General features: G+C 47.9%; 2 protein-coding genes across 2 annotated transcripts; both read left to right on the top strand.

Annotated features, from left to right (window-relative positions):
- Positions 1 to 2,977: 2,977 nt before the first annotated feature.
- Positions 2,978 to 3,367, top strand: ENH_00024490 (hypothetical protein, conserved; the record flags this gene model as incomplete). Its single annotated transcript, XM_013579614.1, has 1 exon — positions 2,978 to 3,367. One exon carries the CDS (start codon positions 2,978 to 2,980, stop codon positions 3,365 to 3,367), a length of 390 nt encoding a protein of 129 aa, XP_013435068.1.
- A 2,872-nt stretch (positions 3,368 to 6,239) lies between these two features.
- On the top strand, positions 6,240 to 10,217 carry ENH_00024480 (hypothetical protein, conserved; the record flags this gene model as incomplete). Its single annotated transcript, XM_013579613.1, has 9 exons — positions 6,240 to 6,816; positions 7,158 to 7,289; positions 7,421 to 7,767; positions 8,044 to 8,406; positions 8,519 to 8,800; positions 8,991 to 9,176; positions 9,300 to 9,452; positions 9,584 to 9,884; positions 10,033 to 10,217. The coding sequence occupies 9 exons, from the start codon at positions 6,240 to 6,242 to the stop codon at positions 10,215 to 10,217; spliced, it is 2,526 nt and encodes an 841-aa protein (XP_013435067.1).
- Positions 10,218 to 10,669: the final 452 nt, after the last annotated feature.

Genomic DNA, 10,669 nt, shown 5'->3' with positions numbered 1-10,669 from the left:
TAAAGAATAGGCCCCCGCTGCAGTGGAAGAGCATGAAACCCTTCCAACTTCGCCTTGTGAGCAGAACAATCAGGAGCAATTCTTACATAATCATGAGCCGTGATATTCTCTGCGGAACCTCTCTGCAGAGTAGAAGAGCTCGAGAGGGAAACAGCGGTCGTCGCGGACGATCTCAAGCAGCTTAGGCGCCTATCTGTAATGGCCCAGAAAGAAAATAAACAGGCGCGTGCCTCCAAACACCGTAGTTTCTTTTGCTTTCCCACAGCGACTGTGCATTGAAACCGCCCGAAGAACTTAACAGGCTCAATTGATAAGCTGCACACGAAATTCAATCGCGCATCCTGTACAGGAGGGCCGCCCTTTCCTACGTCTAGCTTGCTATGTATATGCAGAATACGCAACGTCTTTCATCTCTTCGGGAGACGTTTAAAGCTGTGGAGCTTGTAAGATTTGGCGTATCGCTTACCCTAGAGCAGGTTGAAGCTGCTGCCCAAATTGCAGGTCAGGCTGACAGTCGAGGTCGCAGTGAACCCATAAAGCCGGCTTTCGAGAAAGACATCGAAGTAGTGGCCGCCAAACAGGTATGAGGTAAACTAGCGGCCGCGCGCAGGCAGCCCATACAAGGCTTCTACGTCGCGAACACTCTACACCCTTACAGTACAATTGCTGACTCTTCTGAATTTCAGCAACTGTATCGCGTAGAACCTGCTTAGATTCTGTAGCAGCGTGCAGCCAACCACAGAAATAGATTCGATCGATGTTAAATTCCGACTTGTACTAAATTTCCTGCCGTAGGCAGAGCTACGAGAACAGCAACGGCAGTACACGAAGCTCAAGCAACTGCTCCAGGATACAACTAAGCGTCAAACTGATCTGCTGCGCCGTTTCGCCCTCGCCAGAGAGAGCGACTGCTTACTGTCCCAGCAGCTACAAGGGGGGAAGCGCCACAGAGTAAGTGACAATTCGCAGACAGAAACACTCATTTGCTCAATGGTGGGTGAACAGCCTTGAGGGGCGGAAGGCTGCAACATGCGGACCTTTCTCCGCTAAAGCTTTCACTACAAAACACTCTTTTGTGGCGTCAGAACACAAATGACGACGGTGCATTTGCTAGGAGGCGCCTAAACGAACTGGAACGCCTTAAGCAAAAACTTAGCGTCCGGGAAAGTGAACTTCAAAATCTCCAGGAACTTCTCTTACGAATCAGGACCAAAGGCAAGTTGGTACTGAGTACTACCACTTTACACTTCCTAGGCTGCATTATGGATACCTGTGCACCTAAAAATCAAGATTTCGCAGACACTAGTGTGGCTCGCAAGAATACCGCTCAATTCTGCCATTTCGCTCCATTTGTACATGGGATAGGTGTGCACGTGGAGCACTCCATACTCTGGCGCCGAGATACGGCCTTCCTACAAAAGTGACGCAAATAATTTTACCGACAAGGAGCTCGGTTCAAGCCTTAACGACGCGTGAAGTGCTAGGTGACGGCGCTCTGGTGATATTTCTGAAGAACGATGCACGTGCACCTTGGCTAAACACGTGGTGCCGTTATTTCAAAAATACTTGAAGTATCTATGTATGTGAAGGAGTGCTCCAGCTTTTCCCGCATAACCGTAGCCCCGCAGAGCAGCTGCCACGTCAATTCCATAGCCAGTCAACGCATGGAACAAGGCAACTAAAAACAGAATCTGGGGACTACAGGCAACTTCACTCCTTTAAGATTCGAGAAAACGCATGTTCTAAAGCCAATGCCTTTCCCCGACGCTGCAGAGCGATCCCTTGTTCTCCTCCCGCAGTTTCCATTGAATTTATAGGCTACGCATCAAACCCAACTCATATCCCAACTACTTGCATCATTTTTAGCAAGGTTACGCGGGTAAACAGAAAAAATGTTCGAGAAGGTGGAAATAATCATGCGTGGCATAATCCATCCATGATGCTCAACAGAAAAGCCAATAGCCGTCTCAAGTATGCCGCTCCGAAACACGAAGTTCCCTTCACATGCGACACCATGGAGAGCTTGGCCCCGGGGGAACAAAAAGCTGGGTTATGAACTGCAGGTTCCATGCAATTTCCGTGTGGATCGAGAAGCGGGTTCGACTGGCTGTCCCCTGCTATTCAGTTGGGTCTTAAAGATACCTGCTTCCAGCGCGCCTTTTAAATATAACATTGCAGTGTGAAAAATGTTTCTCTTAGTTGAAAACAAGCAAGCTGTGACACCCAAAACAGCTAGCCTAGGTGAAACCCGTGGCCCCCTCGGTTCACACTGAGCTGCTGCCAGTGTGTGATTTATATGTTCATTCAAAATGTTTTTCTCAAACTCCTCAACACTGTTTCTTCATCTAAAAACGAAACAGATTCAATGATTCAGCCGTGCACGGGCGCCGCCCGCACAATGCATGCAAAGACCACCGCAGGGGCTTCCTTTACAGGTGAAGTACACAGACCCGTACTGATTTCAGCATTTTTAGACGTATGCTCTGTACTCTTCGCCAAAAGTAAACTGCTAACGTATATTGCTTTATTTTGAAAGATATGATGGGTAGCGTGGAGAAACTTGAGGATGTTCAAGGTGCCTCAAAGTTGCACAACATAGAGAAGAGATGATTCATTCGCTTCCATGAGAACCACATAGAGGGAAACTTGCACGGCACCGCAAGGACATAACAGAGGCAGGTTTCAAATTAATAGAGTCTGATTCACTTGAGAATGTCGCACCAAAAGACCTAGGCTCCCTGAATTGCGTTGCTGACGTCGTAAGCTCTGCTCTGCGGCGGTAGGGCAAACTCATTTTGCATCAAATTGAATAGTGCTACCATGCTGCAATTTTGCGCAAAGTAATATACATCAGCAAATCGAGCAGCATACAATGCCCGCAAAGTTTGTCAGATCTCCCCACAGTGTGTAACATCCAGACCCCGATTGTATTCGGTAGCTGCTAGAAGTACGGTGGTCCTTACGACTTAAGAGAAAGATGGCAAGAAACAGCAACGACCCGCACCAGCAAGTGGAGGATTCATCCTGCTTATTTTTGCCCCTCAGCAGTCGCTTCCCTGCGAAGGCGGCAGAAGAACTGATGAAGAGCCTGCTTGAGTCCAGGCTGAAAGGGGAAACATACTCAGCTGATCAGGCTTGTCAGCTCTCAAAGAATCTGGCAATTTCATTGCGAGATGCTCTTACTGCCCTTTTGAGACCGAAATACAGGATATGTATCACAGTTGACCTGGGGGAAGACTGCGGCCAAGGTGTTCGAGTTGGCTGTCGCTGCTTGTGGGATAAGAAGACAGACTCATTCGCCAGTGCGGTTTATAGAGATACAGCGTTCTTCTGCGTTGCCACTGCCTATGCCGTGTATCATTACTAAACTTCAATTATCTGCACTCTGCCCACAAGAAAGCAATGACATATTGAGAGCCGTTGGGACAATCAAGTTGATCAAGCGAGGAGTACAGAATCAAAGGCCCAAGAATGCTGAGCTTCCGTATCTGAGCGCTACTGCTTCTCGTATTCACACATTGACGACGCGCAAATTGAATTTTCTGTCCATTGCAGGCAGCAAGAAACAGTGGAAATCCCTTGGCTTTTTCTCCGTGTACAACAAGTAGAAATCATGGTTTATTATGTGTTCTACCGTACTTCACAGTCGAGCAACAGTGCACCTTCTAAGCGTCACTACATCAGCTTTGGGTGATTCATTTTCATCAGGGATAAGCTTGCTGCATTCTTCAAAATTGTAATCAGCTGACTGATGGCGTGCTACAGCTGCCTCTTTGATGACTGCATCTGCACAGTATTATTCGACTCTACAGAAGCGCACATAAGAGAGCGTAGCCCTAATAGTAGTGCTCTTCCGTTCATTCCTGGCAAAGAGCTCGAACAAAACCTGCAAGGCTGTGCTCGCCTTTCAAATATTTCTTTGCTACTGCGCATCTGAAAGCTCCCTTCGGCTGCCTGTCAGCTTGCTGATGCAGTGCGACCCGTCAAAGTAACTTCCCTTTTTGTAGCACGAAAATTTGCTGGACGTGCTCAAGGTGTTGTGTAAATGGGATCTGGCTTAGCCAACACTTTGTGTGACTCTCGTGGTGCCACCTTGCTGGCTTGATGCACTCAAAGCTTACATTCACCCAATGTAGCTAGCAAACTTATTTCAAAATCGGATTGCATTAGTTGCCTCTCAGCTAGAATTAGATGTTCCATGCCAATCCGTTTCGTTCTTCCTTTTGCGTTGCCTGTTGAAAGGGATGTCTCATGGCAGTCACGTGGGGGGCTCTTTAGAAATTTCCCGTTGCACTTTCAGTTGTAAGACATTATGGCCTCGGCAGATATAGATAGAGTTGAAGGACTAGAAGTGTCTTTAGTGAGCTATCACCTTTGTCGAACCCTCTTCACTTCACCACCTGCTCCACGCTGAGCTTGTGGTCAGGAAGCCCGAGTAGCCTTGCTGCAAGTTGCACTCGCAACTTGGGAAGGACGTGCACAATGAACTCGCAGTGTGAACGCTATAGTATTTGGCAGCAATGGTTGGCCCGGATCTAACACGTCAGCGAACGTGTACCTGCAGTAACGCGTCTCAAGTGACTCCTCCGTTTGCAATATTGTGGCCCGCAGATTTTTTGACAGTCCTGCGTCACAGTCATTATCTACTTTGGTCAGCTTTGTTTTTTATAGTGCACAGTTATTTAAGTAGTGCAGACTCATTCAAGTATTCAAGCATGCAAGTGTGCAGCAACCAACATTTACTAGTAATATTTTGGCTGAAACTGGCGAGCAAAAGTACACTTTCCAGCATACAGGCAGGCCGGTAGTCACTCTCAAGAGCTTCGCACAAGTTGCCAGATACAACAACCACTTACTTCAAAATGGAAATCTCACCGAGCTGCTATTCACCTGGAAAATTAGTAGATGGGTACACACGTGTGGGCATGGTGAGGTGTCTCCACGTAGGCAAATTTGCGCCCCTGCATCCACACTGCAACAAACTCGTAGTGTTGTTTTGACGGCTTTTTTGCACTTGCAGTGGCGGACTAATCTGGTGATGCAAGTTTTAGCTTGCGCTCCCGATTACTCTCGTATTGTACTCCGTGCCTTTCCTTCCAGTGTGCTACTGCCTTGCATCTGGAGCTGCCAAAGGAACACTGATACCAGGAGCTGTGCTGGTGCGCTGACCTTTCATCTGATAGCGCTTTTATGCCTGAGTTGAAGGAGCTCCACCGTCAGTTTGGGCAGGCAACCTAGACACCTCTACAGAAAATGAGGCTAAGCAGTCGTAGTACGGTTTCAACAAATACGGAAAGTGTCAAAGGCTAAAACTATCCTTGGTGAACTAATTCCTTTGCCGTAGCTCCCCCATTTCACAATCCTGCTCTGCGCTGTGCTTGCGGTCAGGAAGCCTGAGTGACCTTCTTGACATTGTAGTGTTCGATCCGACAGCGTACTTGATATGACGCAATCAGTGCCATTATATAGCGTGGTTTTTATTTTACATTCTAATTTCTACACAAAAAACTATGGATTAGGTGGAGGCTGGCCTAGCTGGATGGTGTCCACTGGTGGAGCGTGTCTTGGACCCCTCAGTGTGTCTCCCACATGGCGTCGCAGGGCAAGAGGTCATAAGAGACAAAAGTTGAATCCGGTTTTAATTTACAGTTTTTTTTAATTGCTAAGGCATGCATATGACAACTTCAGAGCGGCTGCCCTGCAGTTCCAGTCTCGCAGCCTGTGCATGCCAATATTTCACTTTGACTCCTAGTTGCAAGTTACTTGTTAACTATCAGAGGCTGGCGAGAAGGCGCAGCAAAAGCAGCAGCACTGTGTAAATACAGGACCTACATAGGGCAAGAAGGAATACCTAGCGAAGAAGATAAACGAAAGTATCACCAAAACAATAGTCCTAGTATTGTGGTTCAAATGTGCAGCATGAGGGTCTCGTTCGAGGGAATGAGCAAAGCAAAAAATACAGACAGGAGCTGAGGAATCACCTATACGAATTTCTTTTCTGCGTGAAGACGAAAGACCACAGGGACTAGTGTGCACCAAAGTGTCCTCGGATCTGAGAGGACGTGGATGTGCTTTTGTGGGCCAGCAGTTTATTCATTTACTCCCAATCACATGGTGCTTTCGTCCTCTACTGATTTGCCTGTCGAGCGTCTGGGCAGAAAGAAACATTGCTCATTTCCGAACAGTTAAATTTGTTGACGATGCTACGAGAACAGCTTAACCGCTTTGAACGTGTCAAGATGTTCCAAGGGCACGTCTGGCACACCAAAACACTCCGCAGATTGTCAAAATGTCAACTGCTGCTGCTTGGATGCTTGCTCGTTCTACCGTGTGCAGAACCAGATGTGCTCGGAGCAGGAAATGCTGCGCAGGATTATCTCGCGCAGCAACAGCAACAGTCTTTGGCCTTTTTGTCGGACGATGCGAGACACATTGGGGAGCAAAAACCGGTTTCAGCAAATGCCAAGGACAGTTTAGCAAGCGTGGATGACCAAAGAGGCATTGTCCCGGGAATGAACGGGAAAGACAACCACGATAAAATTAGTGTAACAACTAGTGACGAAAGAGCGGAGCTTTCCGTCAAAGTTCATCAAATCCAACTACACGAAGGTGGGACTCATTGGGTGGAATTGATAGTGGAGGCACTAGGACCAGACGGAAAAATCAACAAAGCATACAATGGTGGGGTGGCTGCATCCCTGATTTTAGTTGATGAGTACACCAAGCCAGTAGACTCCCAACAAGTACCTCTCGAGGATTCAGCGAATACTGGAACTGAGAGGGCGGTTCATTTAGAATCAAGCCTCGCCACTGAGGGTATGTTTTAGCACGCGGAACTTTCTTGCACCAACACATATGCTGCAGAGTAGAAAACATATCGCAGAGCCTCATGGCTCTCGTTTTTCTCCTTACAAGACGTCCCTTCCTTGACATACACTGTACAAATGCAGCTCCGCAGGGGGCATTCAACGTCTGGAGCTCGTATGCACTGTGCTGATGCTTTACAGGAGTAGCTGCTTTACTGTTTAGCCCTCCCGTCGATGGCACCTACAGGTTTAGCATCAGTTGCGGGGGCTGTGAGCGCACACTGAGAACAGAGAAACGCCAATTCGCAGCAGGCACGCGAGCGTCTCTTAGGGTTGTATCCCAGCCTTCAGGAGCAGTCAGCGGAGCAGTATTGGAGCACCAGCCCGAAGTCCAGTTGGAAGACCTAGACGGACGGCCAATACGCATAAAGAGCACTATTGTAGCTAATATTATCCCTATCGACTTAAATGGCAAGGGAGGCAGTAAGTGGGCATTGATTATTGCGACGCTCGAGCAGCGTTTCCCTCTCCCTAAAATTGCCGCTTGCACACCATGTTTCCGTACCAAAAGGAAACGAGCATACATTCTGCATTTAATTCGCTACTTCTTGCAGCTGCCTTGGCATCATGGACGGTGGAAACAGACGAACTTGGTTACGCAAGACTTCATGACATACGCGTGTCTCGGGCTGGGCAGCACGTGATTCAATTCGTGACTACACTGTGGCAGGATACCCGCCTAGAGGTGCTCTCGGCCCCGTTTGAAATTGTTCCTGGCCCTGCAGTGTCAGCGGTCTTTTCCCTAAAACCACCTCCCAGGGTGCTTTTGCATGAACCCTTCAGTGCTGTGGCGACTTTGGTGGATTTGGAAGGCAATGAGACTGCGAACGCACCCAAACTTCGGAGAGCAGGCGATCACGTGGAAGTTCACCTTATTGCTCTTAATGACGCTGGCCAGAAAGTTCCTTTGTATGGCCAGACTAGCCGGGTTTGGGGAGGAGGAAAATTAGCCTTCGAAGGTCTCTGGTTTTCTGAGCCTGGAGCAGTCCTACTTAAGGCAAGCCCAGTCAAGGAATTAGTTTCAAAATCAACACTGCTGCCGCAATGCCTGTTCACTTTGAGCACCAGGGATGCGTAACGGTGAACCGAGTGAGCTTGGCCCCATCAGTTTTACGCTGGGGCGTTTTGACCTTTGCCGGCGTATTTTGCGCCCTCACATGGCTCGTGTTATTTTTAGGCAACTTGCACCCTTTGTGTCAAAGACACATCCGACTCGTCAGCTAGCGTCCAAGCGGTTTCAGCTTCAAGGCTACAATTTCAGCCTTTGCCTCTACTACTAGAGCGTCGCGCCACACAAGGCAATGAAAATGAACTGCCTTCCCGTGAACACTGGGGGCAACTAAAAGTTTCTCTGAAAGCAGAAAACTGGAACTTTGGGGCTCCTCAAAAGCCTGTTCTGGTCGAAGTCAAGAGTGTTGCTCTCTTGGATCCTTTGGGAGGGTTGATCCAGGAAGATGGTGCACAGTACCTAAGGATTGAGCCAACCAGCTTATTGTTTTCGGTAGAGGAAGCAACAGATGTCAAAACATTTTACCTCCAGGTAAGCAAACACAGTTTCTCTTTAAACTGTGAGCTTCAACGCTGAGCGGACGAGCAGTGAGCAGTGGACATCACCTTAGTGTGTGCGTCGGCGTGAACCTGCTTTCTTGCAGCCATTGAGCCCTGGTTTGGTTGTTGGCAGTAAGGGCTTGTCACAGCCTGGGTCATCTATAAACATTGCGGCCTTTTCTGTAACGTTTGACGTTGTTTCTGACGACCCGTCTTGGTCAGCGAGTACTGTAGAATTTGATCTTCCTTCTCCAGCACTTCTTCACGGAGTGCAGTCATTGTTTTTTGCTGGGCCGAAGTCCCTAACAGTGTACGCGATGGATAGCGATACGTATGAGCTAATGGCCGGCTTTCCGCAGCAGCAACTTGTTCGAGAGGGGGAAGAGGTGAACAGCGCTTTGACAAGTGATATCACAGAACGGCCATCGCGGTAGACTGGTCACTTGCCTAGAATGTACAGGGCTGAATGGGCTTTGCACGCAATAGCATTTTTCTTGAAAGCAAGGCCCAAACAAGAGCATTATGGATATTGGAATCAATCAATAACAAGTTGCTGTGAAATGACCTAATGCTCAGATATCTTACACACTGCGGCTGTCTGCTCGTCCGCGCGAAAATGAGGAAATCACAATTCACATTTCCGGCGATCAAGGCAACAGCATTTCTGTAAAACCCGCAGTGCTGCATTTTGATGCAAACAACTGGAAGCAAGAGCAAGTAGTGGTGCTCAAGGTAGAGCAAGACAACATTGCTCCACCTGCGGTAAGTCTTCGCAAGAGACTTGCTCAATCAGATTTCTTGCGTGCATCTTAATGCACTATCAGAACGTTGCCAATACGGACTTGTCGAAATGGTTTCTTTCTCTATATCTTAAAATTAACGCAGAATGAGCATCCGTTGGAAGGAAGCATTTCTGGAGACGTCATTCGAGAGTTGGCATTGCGTCATGACATTTTTAGTAGCGAAGAAGCCAACACGTGGAGCATGCGCGGTGGCACAGAAGTGATATTTTCAGTGTGGGATGACGACATTGCGGGAGTACGGTAATATGAGTGCCAAAATGTCGCATGCAGTTCTGTTCATGAACCACTCCAAACCTCTTCGCTCAATTAGAAAAATGTGTAATTAGACTAGAACCTCATAAGCCAAGCAAACCGTTCTGCTCTCAGGTTGAGTGGGGAACAAATCCACACTATCTCATCGCAACCGAACAATTTAACTTGTCATTCCGGCTGAGATCTCAGCCGCTCGCCAATGTCAGCCTGCAGCTGCATTGTGACGGCACCGAAATCATATCGCAAACAAAGCATGTTTACGATTTTGAAGATATGCCGAACATAGATACTTTTGACGAAGACGAAAAACTTGGCCAAATTTTCGTGGAAACTGCTCACTGGCAGGCCGAGTACAGCTTCATACTGCGCATTCTTAACATATCGGAAACGCACAATGCTTCTTTGGCTTACAGTGGTACGCACATTGACACCAGTGCTAGACACGGATTCCTTCGCATGCTCCGTCCTTCCTCCTTTTTATAGCCATACTAACAGCACCATCACTGTAGACGACCTCCATAATAGTTGGATTCTTCGGCGATGTACTGATGGCATTTTCTCAGGGGAAGGCTACGAAGTATTTCAGAGCGTATGCAGTTTGAGGGCTTCTTCGGATGACGCCAACTACAATACAGGTGACGCTCCCGCAAAAGCACAGCGCTATATTCTTCTATATTTAATAGTTTGCAATGCTGTTATTCTTGCTACGCTACTCCGTTCGTGGAAAGCAATTTTTCCTTCAATTTAAAACATATCATCCGTGGAATCCTATAAGACAACTGCAAGTGCAGTTTCCGCTCAGAAAGGATGGCTTTAAGTCAGCGCCATTTACTAGCAGCGCGTGGCTTTGAAATTCCTCTGTCCATCAACATTATTCGCCACCAAGATGCAGCGAGCGAATCCGTCGGTGACGTGGCGGCTACTGCTTTCTATAGTACTTGCATTGGAGCCCATTATATACGGTGCGTGTTTGTATTGAATGACGTCCCCTTTTCAGCAGTCGTTGAAGGCCTATCCTCAAAAGCTCTTGCTTGGGATATTTCACCATGAGAGCACCATGGCTTGGCGACTGTGCTGATGCAGCGCAAGCACACAGGGAATTGAATGCTTGCCATGCCCACCGGGGTACGAATGTTCCGACCCTAGAAAGCCTCCTAACCCTTGCCGCGAGGGTTTCATGTCGCTGGGTGGTTTCACCAC

This window comes from Eimeria necatrix, genomic scaffold, assembly GCF_000499385.1.
Source record: "Eimeria necatrix Houghton genomic scaffold, Enh_scaff18, whole genome shotgun sequence".
Classification (NCBI taxonomy): domain Eukaryota; phylum Apicomplexa; class Conoidasida; order Eucoccidiorida; family Eimeriidae; genus Eimeria; species Eimeria necatrix.
The sequence above is the reverse complement of the archived record's forward strand: the minus strand, read 5'-3'. Positions and strand labels throughout refer to the sequence as shown.